This window comes from Malus domestica, chromosome 13, assembly GCF_042453785.1.
Source record: "Malus domestica chromosome 13, GDT2T_hap1".
Classification (NCBI taxonomy): Eukaryota; Viridiplantae; Streptophyta; class Magnoliopsida; order Rosales; family Rosaceae; genus Malus; species Malus domestica.
The window spans coordinates 6373979-6386306 of NC_091673.1; the positions used below are offsets into that span (position 1 = coordinate 6373979).

The 12328-nt window shown below is 38.1% G+C and overlaps 2 protein-coding genes across 2 annotated transcripts; both read left to right on the forward strand.

The window, feature by feature from the left end:
- Positions 1 to 5196: 5196 nt before the first annotated feature.
- On the forward strand, positions 5197 to 9042 carry LOC103451997 (ATP-citrate synthase alpha chain protein 1-like). Its single transcript, XM_008391459.4, has 13 exons — positions 5197 to 5440; positions 5555 to 5661; positions 6077 to 6253; positions 6370 to 6531; positions 6689 to 6769; positions 6952 to 7003; positions 7092 to 7206; positions 7334 to 7415; positions 7879 to 7974; positions 8083 to 8184; positions 8296 to 8412; positions 8517 to 8633; positions 8750 to 9042. The coding sequence occupies exons 2-13, from the start codon at positions 5563 to 5565 to the stop codon at positions 8819 to 8821; spliced, it is 1272 nt and encodes a 423-aa protein (XP_008389681.1). The 5' UTR covers positions 5197 to 5440; positions 5555 to 5562; the 3' UTR covers positions 8822 to 9042.
- A 1779-nt stretch (positions 9043 to 10821) lies between these two features.
- On the forward strand, positions 10822 to 11964 carry LOC103451996 (F-box/kelch-repeat protein At1g23390). Its single transcript, XM_008391458.3, has one exon. It carries the CDS (start codon positions 10822 to 10824, stop codon positions 11962 to 11964), a length of 1143 nt encoding a protein of 380 aa, XP_008389680.1.
- The last annotated feature ends 364 nt before the right edge of the window (positions 11965 to 12328 follow it).

Genomic DNA, 12328 nt, shown 5'->3' on the forward strand with positions numbered 1-12328 from the left:
TATAAAACTAAATTTTGAAGTATGGAGAATGTTTAAGAGAAGGGTTTGAACTCAGGACGCAGTGGATTGAAGAGAAGACTCTAATCACCAGGACAATCTATCATATTGTATCTTAGGACATTTATATTGTATTCATTAGTATAATATTAATTAGAACATACCTGTCCTAATGTGGTCATATTTTCATACATTTTCTTTATTTTTTTTACATTTGAACGAGTTATATGCACTAAATTTTACTTTAGGCGTCCAAGTCTTCTTTTTATTCTTTCTTTTCTTCATGTAGTCCCGATATCGAATGCCTAAAGATCAAAGCAATATAATTTAGTACATATAACTCATTCAAATGCACCAAATTAAAAAAAAAATGATAAAATTGTATGAAAATATAACCACATCAACGGTAAGTAAACGATTGTCATATGATTTCCGGTTTTCTTCTGAATTTTAGCTGATATCTTAAGCACTGGGCTTCCCAGCCATCCTCTTGTGGTCCAAAGCCTAAGGGCCTATTAGCATTTGGTGCACAAAGATTCAAGGCCAGAAGAACAGCCCAAATACATTCAACAGAGGTACAACTGGAAGATGCCTTCTCTTCTTATTTGGCTTCTGGACCCAGTCACATTGAGCTTTAAGGTCTAAAATAAATAACGTGAGCTGAGTTCAGACAGTCGTGAGACGCGGCAGTTTTACCTAATCGGTGAGTGTCGCAATAGCTATTGCTAGAGTGAACAAACTTCACTTAGTGAACGAATATTTGAACTTAAGCGGAGCCTGCGGATACTTTTTTGAACTCGGGACTCCGAATGCAAGAAAAATTGCTCTATAAGCAACAAGCGGATACTTTTAATTAGTCTAAAATTCCGAATAGTTGGCAAAAAACTTCTCTTTTCAAGAATTTCAACAAAAGCCTGCAAATATTGGAGTCCTAATTAACCACATCCGAGTTAATTAATCAAACAAGATACCTATTTATTTACACTTAATAACAGCTGCCAAATGTGACCAACTGAGTCTGCTTGTGACTCCCGCCTCGTGCCTTTTCTTTTTTATAACAAAAGCAAAATATTTGGCCGCAAAATCAAAAAAGAAGGAATGTATAGAATCTAACATAAAAGGATCAGAAATGTCAACAGAGTATAGAATTGACTTAAATGATAGTGAATGGAGATCCTCTTCAGATCTCGAAGTCTAAAGCCAGGGGACGTAGAGATCCAAGCTCGTTCAAGTGAGAAGGAGAGATTCAAACCTTTGGTTTGTGTGAGGTGAATCAATGATATGGGCTAATTGATGCTGTAAAATTTAAAACGAGTGATCCAGATCTGTACGTCATTCGGCTTCGAACACAGAGATTCGAAGAAGATCTCAATTCAATGAAAGCAAGGTATCTAACGTCAAACAATCCCAAAGTAAATTTTGCACTAGATGTTCATCTAACCCTTCAAATTTATTGTTGATAAGTTTCCCTTGATTAAGACAAATTAAAGAACAATTAAGAAGAATGCACCAAGTCAATTATTCAGCAGCGTCCACCGTCCATCCATGAATATGATAAAATAATGGGATTCATTATTCAAATGTGCACACCAACATGATGAACGACTTTATAAAAATTAGCCTCTTGCCACACACGTGGCAATTGTTTATTTATTTATTTATTTTTACGAACCACTCATAGCCTCATTATGTGTTTTTTTTTTGTGTGAATTTTGTTTTTTTTTTTTTGGGAAATTCCCAATCAGATAACGACAATTTACGAATTATAAAAACTTCACTATTTTCGTCTTCTCTCTTTTATATATATATATGATAAACCTCTCACGTTGCACACAAAACATATCACCACTAATCTTGATATATATCAAATAACTTGACCATTTTTATTATCTGATCCACTATTGAATATAAACTCATGGATCCATGACTCTTTTCCAAAGCAAAATTTACGGTTTAAATTTTGTGTTTGAGCTACAATGAGCGGCTCAAGCTATGAAAATACAATGTGCGAGTAGACAAATTCGTATTAACATAATAATTATTAGGGAGCTTTAATAAAAATGGTTTGGGTCAACAAATATTTAACCAAAAACCATCACAAAATGTTATTTAACCAAAAAGGCTCAAAGTTTAATAAAAAATCATCTAAAACTATTGTCCACAGGTCAAACTTACAAGCCTAACCCGCTACAAATCTACACTTCCGTAAATACGCCTAAATGATTTGATATTGTCTTTGTCACATCCTGGCCCGGGGCGGACCACTTCCCGGGCCCCGCTCCACCACTGTAGCACGATATTGTCGGTTTTGGGCCCCGATCACGCCCTCACGGTTTTGTTTCTCGGAACTCACGAGCAACTTCCCAGTGGATCACCCATCATGGGAGTGTTCTGGCCACCTTCTCGCTTAACTTCGGAGTTCCGACGGAACCCGAAACCAATGAGTTCCCAAAAGACATCGTGCTAGGTAGGGATGAGAATATACATTTATGGATCACTCCCCTGGACGATGTGGGATGTTACAATCCACCCCCTTTAGGGGCCCAACGATCTCATCGGCACACCACAGCCAGGGTTAGGCTCTGATACCATTTGTCACATCCCGGCCCAGGGCGGACCACTTCCCAGGTCCGCTCCACCACCGTAACACGATATTGTTCGCTTTGAGCCCCGATCACGCCCTCACGGTTTTGTTTCTGGAAACTCACGAGCAACTTCCTAGTGGGTCACTCATCATGGGAGTGCTTTGGCCACCTTCTCACTTAACTTCGGAGTTCCGACGAAACCCGAAACCAGTGAGCTCCCAAAAGACCTCGTGCTAGGTAAGGATATAAATATACATTTAAGGATCACTCCCCTGGCCGATATGGGATGTTACAGTCTTAACTTTTCACCAACCTCAACCCAGCACGAAACCGCCATAATAACTCTTTATCTTCTTATCAAATCGAATTCCCTCATTTCAAAAACAACCAAATTAAAGTTCAAATCAAAGTTGAAAAATGAAGCATTCATCAGAACAAACCCGCCGAAACAAGTTCAAAGAAGTTTAATGGCAGAAACCGACGAAGAAATGTCTGGAAAAAAAAAAGGAACCAAAACATAAAATTGTTTCTGGAAAAAAAAACATATACAATGTTTATTTTGTCTGTGCATAAACAAACACTGTAACTGGAAAGAAAAAAACGAAAATCCATAAACAGTGACTTAGATTCCAGAAACAATGATTTAGATTCCAGAAACAGTGACTTAGATTCCATAAATAGTCTATGTTTTAACCTTTGACTGTTTCTTTTCTTTCATGCATCAGTTGATTATATTTAAGAAACAAGGTGCTTATTTTGCTTTGAATCCAAATACAGTGAATTTCACTATTTCTTTTCTAACTTACATTTAAGAAACAGTGCGTCTATTTCATTTGGATCGAGAAACAGTGACTTAGATTCCAGAAATAGTAACTTAGATTCCATAAACAATGTTACTTAAAATCCAGAAACAGTTTATTTTTACAGTCCAAAAACAGTGATCCGTCGTTATTATTGAATAGCATGCAAATCTCAAATTTATTTTATGGAGAAACGAACGATGAACTCCACTGACAAAGAAAAATTGAAAAACAATACATCAAATACACTATGAATAATAACGACGATCACATTTCAACGAAATCGTACAAAATATAAATTAAATAGCATGAGGATCTATATTTTTGTTTCAAAGAAAAAGAAGGTCTGCAAAACAACGATAAACTCCATTAACGACGAAAATCTGGAACTCAACCTAAAAAAGTTAAGGATAAAATCAACAAATCATAATTCATTATGGTTGGGCCATTTTTAATTGAATTACTTTAATATGGATCTTGTACTAATCATTAAACAAAACTTATAACATGATTTTTTATTAAAACTAAAATTTTTATAATCATTTTCATTAATTTTCCTTAATAATTAAGGTTAAAATACGGTTATCCTCCCAAACCCCAATCCGCAATATACAGAAATATTTGTCTGTTGTGGCTAATATGCCTAATGGGAAGAATGAACACACTATCGTGACTAATTAAATTAGGGACTTGGATTCTCTGCCCTCCCATTTCGGTGCACTCTCCGTGCCCTCCTGTTTTGTGTGGTCACGGTTAATCCATGCTAACATTTTATATTGTTTTTTATAAAAATAATAAGACAAAAAAAAATAGTAATATAAAATATTAACGTGGTTTAACCGTGACCACACAAACAGGAGGGCACGGGAAAGGCAGAGGGCAGAGAATCCAAGTCCTTAAATTAGCAACTTGTAGCGACACTTACTGAGTCAACTAGGGAGAGCTGCTGTATAGTGTTGACTAAGGCCAAAAGCTTTGATTGGGGTTGGTAACAATTATTAAAAAATTGAACAATAGACATACATACAACACAAATTTTCAGAGATCAAATTTTCGAATCAAATTTAAAGATACTTTTCAGATTTTCTTATTTTCACATAAATTTTGAGGGCCGATTGTGTGTACCACGATCTTTAAAATACTTTGTAAATTACAGTATGTAACAGTTGATGATGGTACTGTTTCTCTAAATTAATATGATAGTACACGAGCCCATTCAAATTTTCTTGTTTTTGGATAAATTTTGAGGGATTTGGATCCTCTCCTCTAAGCAAAGCACACATGCCGTTAGATTTTGATCAAATTGCTACAAATAGGAAGCCCTCTAAAAATTATAATAATTGTAGGCGTTAGATCAAAATCCAACGGTTCGTGTGTTTTGTTTAGGAGGCTCAGCCTCCTAAGCTCAAGAGAGGATCCAAATCCAGTTTTGAGGGCTTGATTGTGCACAATTTTCAACACACACACACACATATATAAGGTACATAAAGATTAAATTTTTAGATTATTTTTTATAAATCACATAATGTAACGATTCGCAGTTATACTCTTTATTTAAAGCATTAAAAAAAATTGAATCATCAACCATTATATTATTAGAAAAATGATAAAAGTCTGCACATTGAAGTTTCCATTTTTGGACTAGAGTTGGGAGCACTGACGCTGATGTTAGGAAACTACAAACAATCAACGGCGATCCACCCTCAAAAACAGAAACCAACCGTACCCGCGAAGCTGTGGATCATTCTCCAGTACAAAATTACAAAAACAGGCTGCCCTTGAAGACTCCTTGGTCCAAATCGGTAGGTGCCCGCATGTGTCCGTTAAGTTGCCGCTAAAAATTAAATCCAATCCCCCACCAACCTACCCTTGAAAAACATCAAATTAAAAATTAACCCCCAAATTAACAGAAAATTATATTTGCGTTTATAATTTTGGGAAGCTATAAATACGCTCCTCCATTGGCTGGTGGATTTCAGTTGTGAGTTTGCTCTGCATCTACCTCTACCTACCTCCCTCACCCTCTCTCTCATCGGAACTAACAGGCATTTTTCAACGGTAAGTTTTTTTTCTCTCCAGCATTTCTGAAAATCCAAATCCCCATTTGATCAAATTCAAAAAAAGTTGAGATCTTTGATTGAATTGATTCTGATTTGTGTGGGAAAAAAACAGGTTGAGAAATGGCACGCAAGAAGATCAGAGAGTACGACTCCAAGAGATTGTTGAAGGAGCACTTCAAGAGGCTTGCCGGCCGCGATTTGCCTCTTAAATCTGCCCAAGTGAGTTTTTTTTGTTAGTTTTTACTTTTTATTGTTTCTTCGATTTGGATTTGCTCTCTGTTGAGCTTTTAGATCTTCAAGTTTCAGAATTTGGCGCCCCATATCGAAAGATTTGAAAGATTATTCGTTGTCATTGGGATATTAGGAAATAAATCAAATGAAATTATGTGGTTAAGCTGTTGTTTAAATGCTAGTTATGGATAATTATTTGATTATAGATCTAATCCGAACTTAATAGACTTAATCATTAAAAGGGTTTTGATTTAGATCTTTTATCCCATTTGGGTTTTGGTTTTCTTAACTGAGTTGTTTAAGATTTAACAAATCTGTTTGTATGATGCCGATTAAGAAGTGAATTTGATGTTTCTGAATATAAATTATGTTGGAAATTGTAATTAAATTGTGTTTTTTTTAGATTACCGAAACAACCGATGTCAATGAGCTGCTGGAGAAGGAATCGTGGCTTTCGTCTTCCAAACTCGTTGTGAAGCCTGACATGTTGTTCGGAAAGCGTGGGAAGAGCGGTTTGGTTGCCCTGAATCTTGATTTTGCTCAAGTTGTCGAATTTGTGAAGGAGCGCCTAGGCAAAGAGGTATTTGATCTCCACATTGTTTCGTCAATACATAAGTTCCTTGTGTGTGTTTTGCATTTGATCTTCATAAGAAATCGAGAATTGGGCTTACATGTTTCATTCTTTTGGCGTTTCAGGTCGAGATGGGTGGCTGCAAGGGACCAATAACCACGTTCATTGTCGAACCCTTCATTCCCCACAACGAAGAGTTTTACCTTAATATTGTCTCAGACCGACTTGGAAACAGCATAAGCTTCTCCGAATGTGGAGGAATTGACATTGAGGAGAACTGGGATAAGGTATTTTTGGATGTCAATTTGTTACCAAATTCTTATTCAAATGCTATTCTTTGTTATTTTCAACAAAAAGATAAAAATTCCTAGAAGTGGATCTTCTATCAGCTCTATTTGTCCACCTTAACGCTCCATATGTTTAAAAGAAGTATACTTTGTGCAGGTAAAGACCATATTTGTCCCTACTGGAGTTGCTTTTTCATCAGAAGTGTCTGCTCCACTTGTTGCAACCCTACCCTTGGAGGTAAGTCCTTTTATTGACATGGTATTTCGGTATCCTTTCTGTATGGTTTACTTCTGACCAGGAAGAAACAAATAATGCACTCGATTTTGCTTAATGCGTCATCAGATGCTGTTTCTCTGTTGAGTTCATGTCCATTTTGGTTTAAATTGGAAATCACTGACAATTATTATTCTTGAATATAGATCAAAGCAGAACTCGAGGACTTTATCAAAGCCGTATTTGCTCTATTTCAAGGTGTGTTAAAAACTTTTGACGGTTCCATTTTGTAATGGAGTTGTTAGAACTTAAAAGGACAATTTTGCTAATTATCATTATGTTACAGATTTGGACTTCACATTTCTGGAGATGAATCCTTTTGCATTGGTTGATGGAAAGCCATATCCTTTGGATATGAGAGGCGAGCTGGATGACACTGCTGCTTTCAAGAATTTCAAAAAGTACATTTCATTCACTTCAGTTGTTTTACCTTCTCTATTTTGTTATGTATATGCCAAGCTATTTACTAATGTTTTAGCAAACCACTTTCAATACCAAGTTACCAACTTACATTTTTTTTATGTTCAGGTGGGGCAGTATTGAATTCCCAATGCCTTTTGGAAGAGTTATGAGTCCTACAGAGAAATTTATTCACGGGCTAGATGAAAAGGTACACACTCAACTTTTAAATGAGTAATGTATTTATACTTTCTGTTAATAATCAGTAAATACAATGTGTCTAGATGTTCCGAATCCTTTGTTTCTATCTAGGAAAGGAAGTTGCGTCTTCTTGGCACTACCAAGAAGTCAGCTGATTCCTAGTTTGTCTTTCATTTTCACTATGTAGCCCGAAAGCCAGGATTCCTGCTGTTATGGTTTATCTAAAATTCTAAGTGCATGTCACTAGGATTGTATTATAGAGTTCAAACCTTTCTGACCTCTGAGAAATAAAGGTCCTCTTTTCCCAGTCAACTGGTCTGCCTGTATTTATTCTTTAAATTGGAGACCTCATCCTTAATGTCTCTCATTTGTAATTTCATATTGGTAATGTTTATCACATCTCATTGGATAACATCCATTTTAGTAGCCCTGCCATTGTTGATTTATTAAGTTTATTTGTGATTTTCTTGCAGACAAGTGCATCTTTGAAATTCACAGTTCTGAACCCAAAGGGGCGAATTTGGACTATGGTCGCAGGAGGAGGTGCAAGTGTCATCTACGCAGACACGGTGTGTGTACATAAGATTTAGAAGTTTAACAGGATTTGAACCCCGTAGCTTTTTGACATTTTGTTTCGTTGGCATTAATTGCTCACCAAAATGATTTTCTTTGGTCAGGTTGGAGATCTTGGCTTTGCTGATGAGCTTGGAAACTATGCTGAATACAGTGGAGCACCCAATGAAGAGGAGGTGTTGCAGTACGCCAGAGTTGTGATTGATGTAAGAACAATTAATTTTTGCCGTGCATCATTATTCTTCATAAACGTCAAGCCACACAAGCATATGCACCTCATATTTTGTTGTTTAATACTAATCTTATGCCTTGTACAGTGTGCAACTTCTGAGCCTGACGGTCGTAAGCGAGCCCTTGTAATAGGAGGAGGTATTGCTAACTTTACCGATGTTGCTGCAACATTCAATGGCATTATTCGTGCCTTGAAGGAGAAGGTGAGCTTAATCTTCTAGTTTAAATCCTTTTTTATGGCGAATAATGTTCTGTTCTCATCCTTTCGAAGTACGAAAATTGACAATGGCATATTTGATTACTCCAGGAATCTAAGCTTAAAGCCGCACAGATGCATCTTTACGTCAGGAGAGGAGGCCCCAACTACCAGAGGGGGCTTGCAAAAATGCGGGCACTTGCAGAGGAAGTCGGCCTCCCTATTGAGGTACCAAATATTTTTCAAATCTCCACTGATTAGGCAGACATGCAGAGCTCACACTAAAATTCATTTCCGAAGAACTTGTCTGACATTTATTCTTCTGTTTCTGTGTTCCCTTGCAGGTCTATGGACCCGAAGCAACAATGACCGGTATTTGCAAACAGGCAATTCAGTGCATCACCGCAGCTGCATAAGTTATCGTTCAGATTGCTCGCACCCTCGCTCTCCCCTTTCCTTTTCTTTTCTTTCTTTAGTGGCAAGTTTCGCATCTTCATTAAATCCTTGTACCAATTACGTTCTATCAAAAACCTAAGCCAAGTTAATGTAGTTTTTACGTGCTAATGGGTGAATGGTAACGTGATGATGTTGTATGATGATCTTATTACCGTAATAAAAAAGTTTACGTTGTTATTCATTTCGTTTCTACGCATATGAACCCTTTTTCTTCAAAGACAAAAACAAACTTGCAAAGAGATCCCAGAGGGATAACTATCAACTATGGGCGTTAAATCTCACAACAGCATACAAGGCACATTCACTGGAAATTTAGAGGTCATTTTTGTAATACGCAAACGTTGCAAGTTATTTGACGCTACATCGTCTCTTACCACATAATACAATGATACCATTACCATGCTTGCAACAAAGACAGTCGAAGAAAAATCAAAGCAGTCCCCACAAGAAAAACTTATGGGGAAAGCTACAAGTGATGCATTTTCCTTTGGATATGAGCCATCAACAAATTAATGTAGGATGGAGACATGGGGGTGTGGGTAATATGATTTGACCGTAAGAAAAAGATGGGATATATGAATTCTTACTCTTTAGCTTAATGTGTTCTCTTTGGTTTCTTGCTGTATTTCTTCCTTTATTATTTATTAACCTCTTCGAACGTTCGCGCGTGCATGGATGGAGTCTTTCTTTTTTCACGCATTTTACATGCGACTTAGATATGTTATATTTCCTTTTATTTGCAACTGTATGTCATATTTTATTTTAGACGCAGTATGAGAAAGAAAACAGCTAACATAACACATCTTAAGGGACGAGTAGCACCCGTAATTAGAAAAGGGGTCTCTCGCATGCACATGAACACGTGTAAAGAGACTACTAATTCTATGTATAATGGATTTTCTACCTAGTGAAATAAGATAAAAGAAGAAAGTTGAATTACACAATTGATACGTGCCATCCATATGGCTTCTTTTTTCCGAAGTGGTTAAACTTGAATGATCCCATGTTAGGGAAGCATCCACATGGAACTAGTAATTTCCTATTACGTGGCATTCTAGTTCAATAATACATTGTTTTGTGTAAATTTTCTTTTCATATAACGATGTATTATTGAACTGAGACGTCCCGATAAGGGTAAACATTTTCTATACAAGTTTCCCATCATACATGTAACATGGTATTTTGAATCCATAAAGAATCAATGCATGTCATGAGTCATAAGTTAAGAGTTAAGACCATTCAAAGAGTGGCTCGCTAGCTAGCTAGTCTCTGCCCTTTTGAGTTGAATATTGAATCAAGAAGTCTTCGTTTGTGTAGTTTGGACCGGACAAATTTGTCCAAGGTGGTTGGCTGGCTAATACTTCTGTTGGCTAGGTCATCTACACCTCTCTGGGATTATACTACTTCTGGATTAAATCATAAAAAATGTGGTTGGTTGGTGGTGAAGCCCCAACATGGACGGCGTGAATTGATCCTCTTATTTGTTCACCAATATCTAGTCGTGGTCAGGTCCACCGCCCCGCCCTACTCCACCGGTCACCTCGCGCTTCTCTGTTTTTTATTCTCTAATTATTAACATGTTTTTTTCTTTTTGTTCAAAATGAATTTTTAATGTCTGCTACAGTCTAGTATTATTAATACTACGATTTAATGATATTCTTCATTATTTATAAGTGAAAAATCTTAAGCCCTATTATCACAAAGAAGAATTTAAATCACATTATTACTAATTTGTTGTAAAATTAAATGTAATCTTAATTTAGATAATACTGTTCGTTAAAAAAATAATTAAAATTAAGCCTAGTCTTAGTCAAGAAACTTGACCCAAAAAAACGTCTTAGTCAAAAAAGTATGAATTCTATCCGCTTCACGCTCCCCATATAGAGATCCCGCCACGCACAGCTTTCCAACTAATCATCTCCCTCTCTCTCCTTCCTTTCTCTCTCTAAAACAATTAGCAATGGCGTTGCATGTTCAAATTCCGACCAAAATCTCCAGCATCGAAGACCAGGAAGAAGCTCCACTCTACGGAGACATCTTAGAGGCCATACTCTACCACGTGCCTCTCCTTCATCTCGTTCCTGCCTGTCACGTGTCAAAGTCCTGGAACCGCGCCGTCTCCTCCTCCCTCCGCCACCTCAAACGAAACGTCAAGCCCTGGCTCATTGTCCTCGCCCAAACCATCAGGTTTCCCTACAAGATCAACGCACGTGCCTACGACCCTGCCTCGCACGCTTGGATCGACATCCACTTTCAGCCGTCCATGAAATCCATCTCCACCCTCCGATGCTCCCACTCCACACTCCTCTACATGCTGTCTCCCTCCAAATTCGCCTTCTCAACCGACCCCCTCCACCACACGTGGAACCACGTGGACGCCCCGTTGGTCTGGCGCACCGACCCGATTGTCGCGCTGGTGGGCCACCGCATAGTCGTCGCAGGTGGCACCTGCGATTACGAGGACGACCCCCTGGCCGTCGAAATTTACGACACAAGGGAGCGCACATGGGGAACGTGCAACTCAATGCCCGCTATCCTCAAGGACTCGGCTGCCTCCACGTGGCTCTCTGTCGCCGTCGACGACAGCAAAATGTACGTGACGGATAAAAACACCGGTTTGACCTACACCTTCGATCCCGATTCCAATACGTGGTGTGGACCATACGATCTGTGTCCCGACAGGACGGTGTTCGGCGCCGTCACCGGATTCGCTAATGGCCGCTTTATTTTGGTGGAGGCGGTCGGAAGCGAGGGGAATTTGACAACCATGAAAGTGTGGGAAGTGAACGGGGTGTCGCTTGAGTGCAAAACTTTGATCGGGGAGATGCCGCCGGCGATGGTGGAGAAGCTGAAGGGCGAGACCGACTGCGCGGGGACGGTTTCGATGAGCTGCACGAGAGATATGGTGTGCCTGCATAACACTTTGTCGCCGGAGGAGCTGATCCTCTGCGAGCTTGTCGACGACGGGTGCAGGTGGGGGAGCGTAGGGAATGCGGTTGTGAACGACGGCACCCGAATGCAGAAGTTGGTGGTGACGTGTTCGAATGTTGGTCTACCGGATTTGCATAAAGCCGTACAACTTGGAGCGCTGAAAGTTGTTTGAAAAAGGCAGCAAGAATCATGGCGGAAGATTAATCGTATATAAGGAATATTTTTTTTATATTTTTTTAAAAGAATTATATGGAATACTATCAATTTACCAAGAACTATGTTGTTTTGAGAGCTTTCGTTGAATTTAATAAATCGAAATAATCGTGACATATGTTACATTAAAGGGTAATGCTAATAATTTAATCATTAACACCACGTTATTTGATTCAGTTTAAAAATTAGCTAAATGGGACTAATGGTTTTCATGGGGTAACCAAAAATAGTTTCGTAAAAAAATTCAAATTTAAACCCTCATAGTGTTAGAATTATGTCTTTTATAAAAAGTCTTATTGTTGATCTCCATTTTCTACAGAACA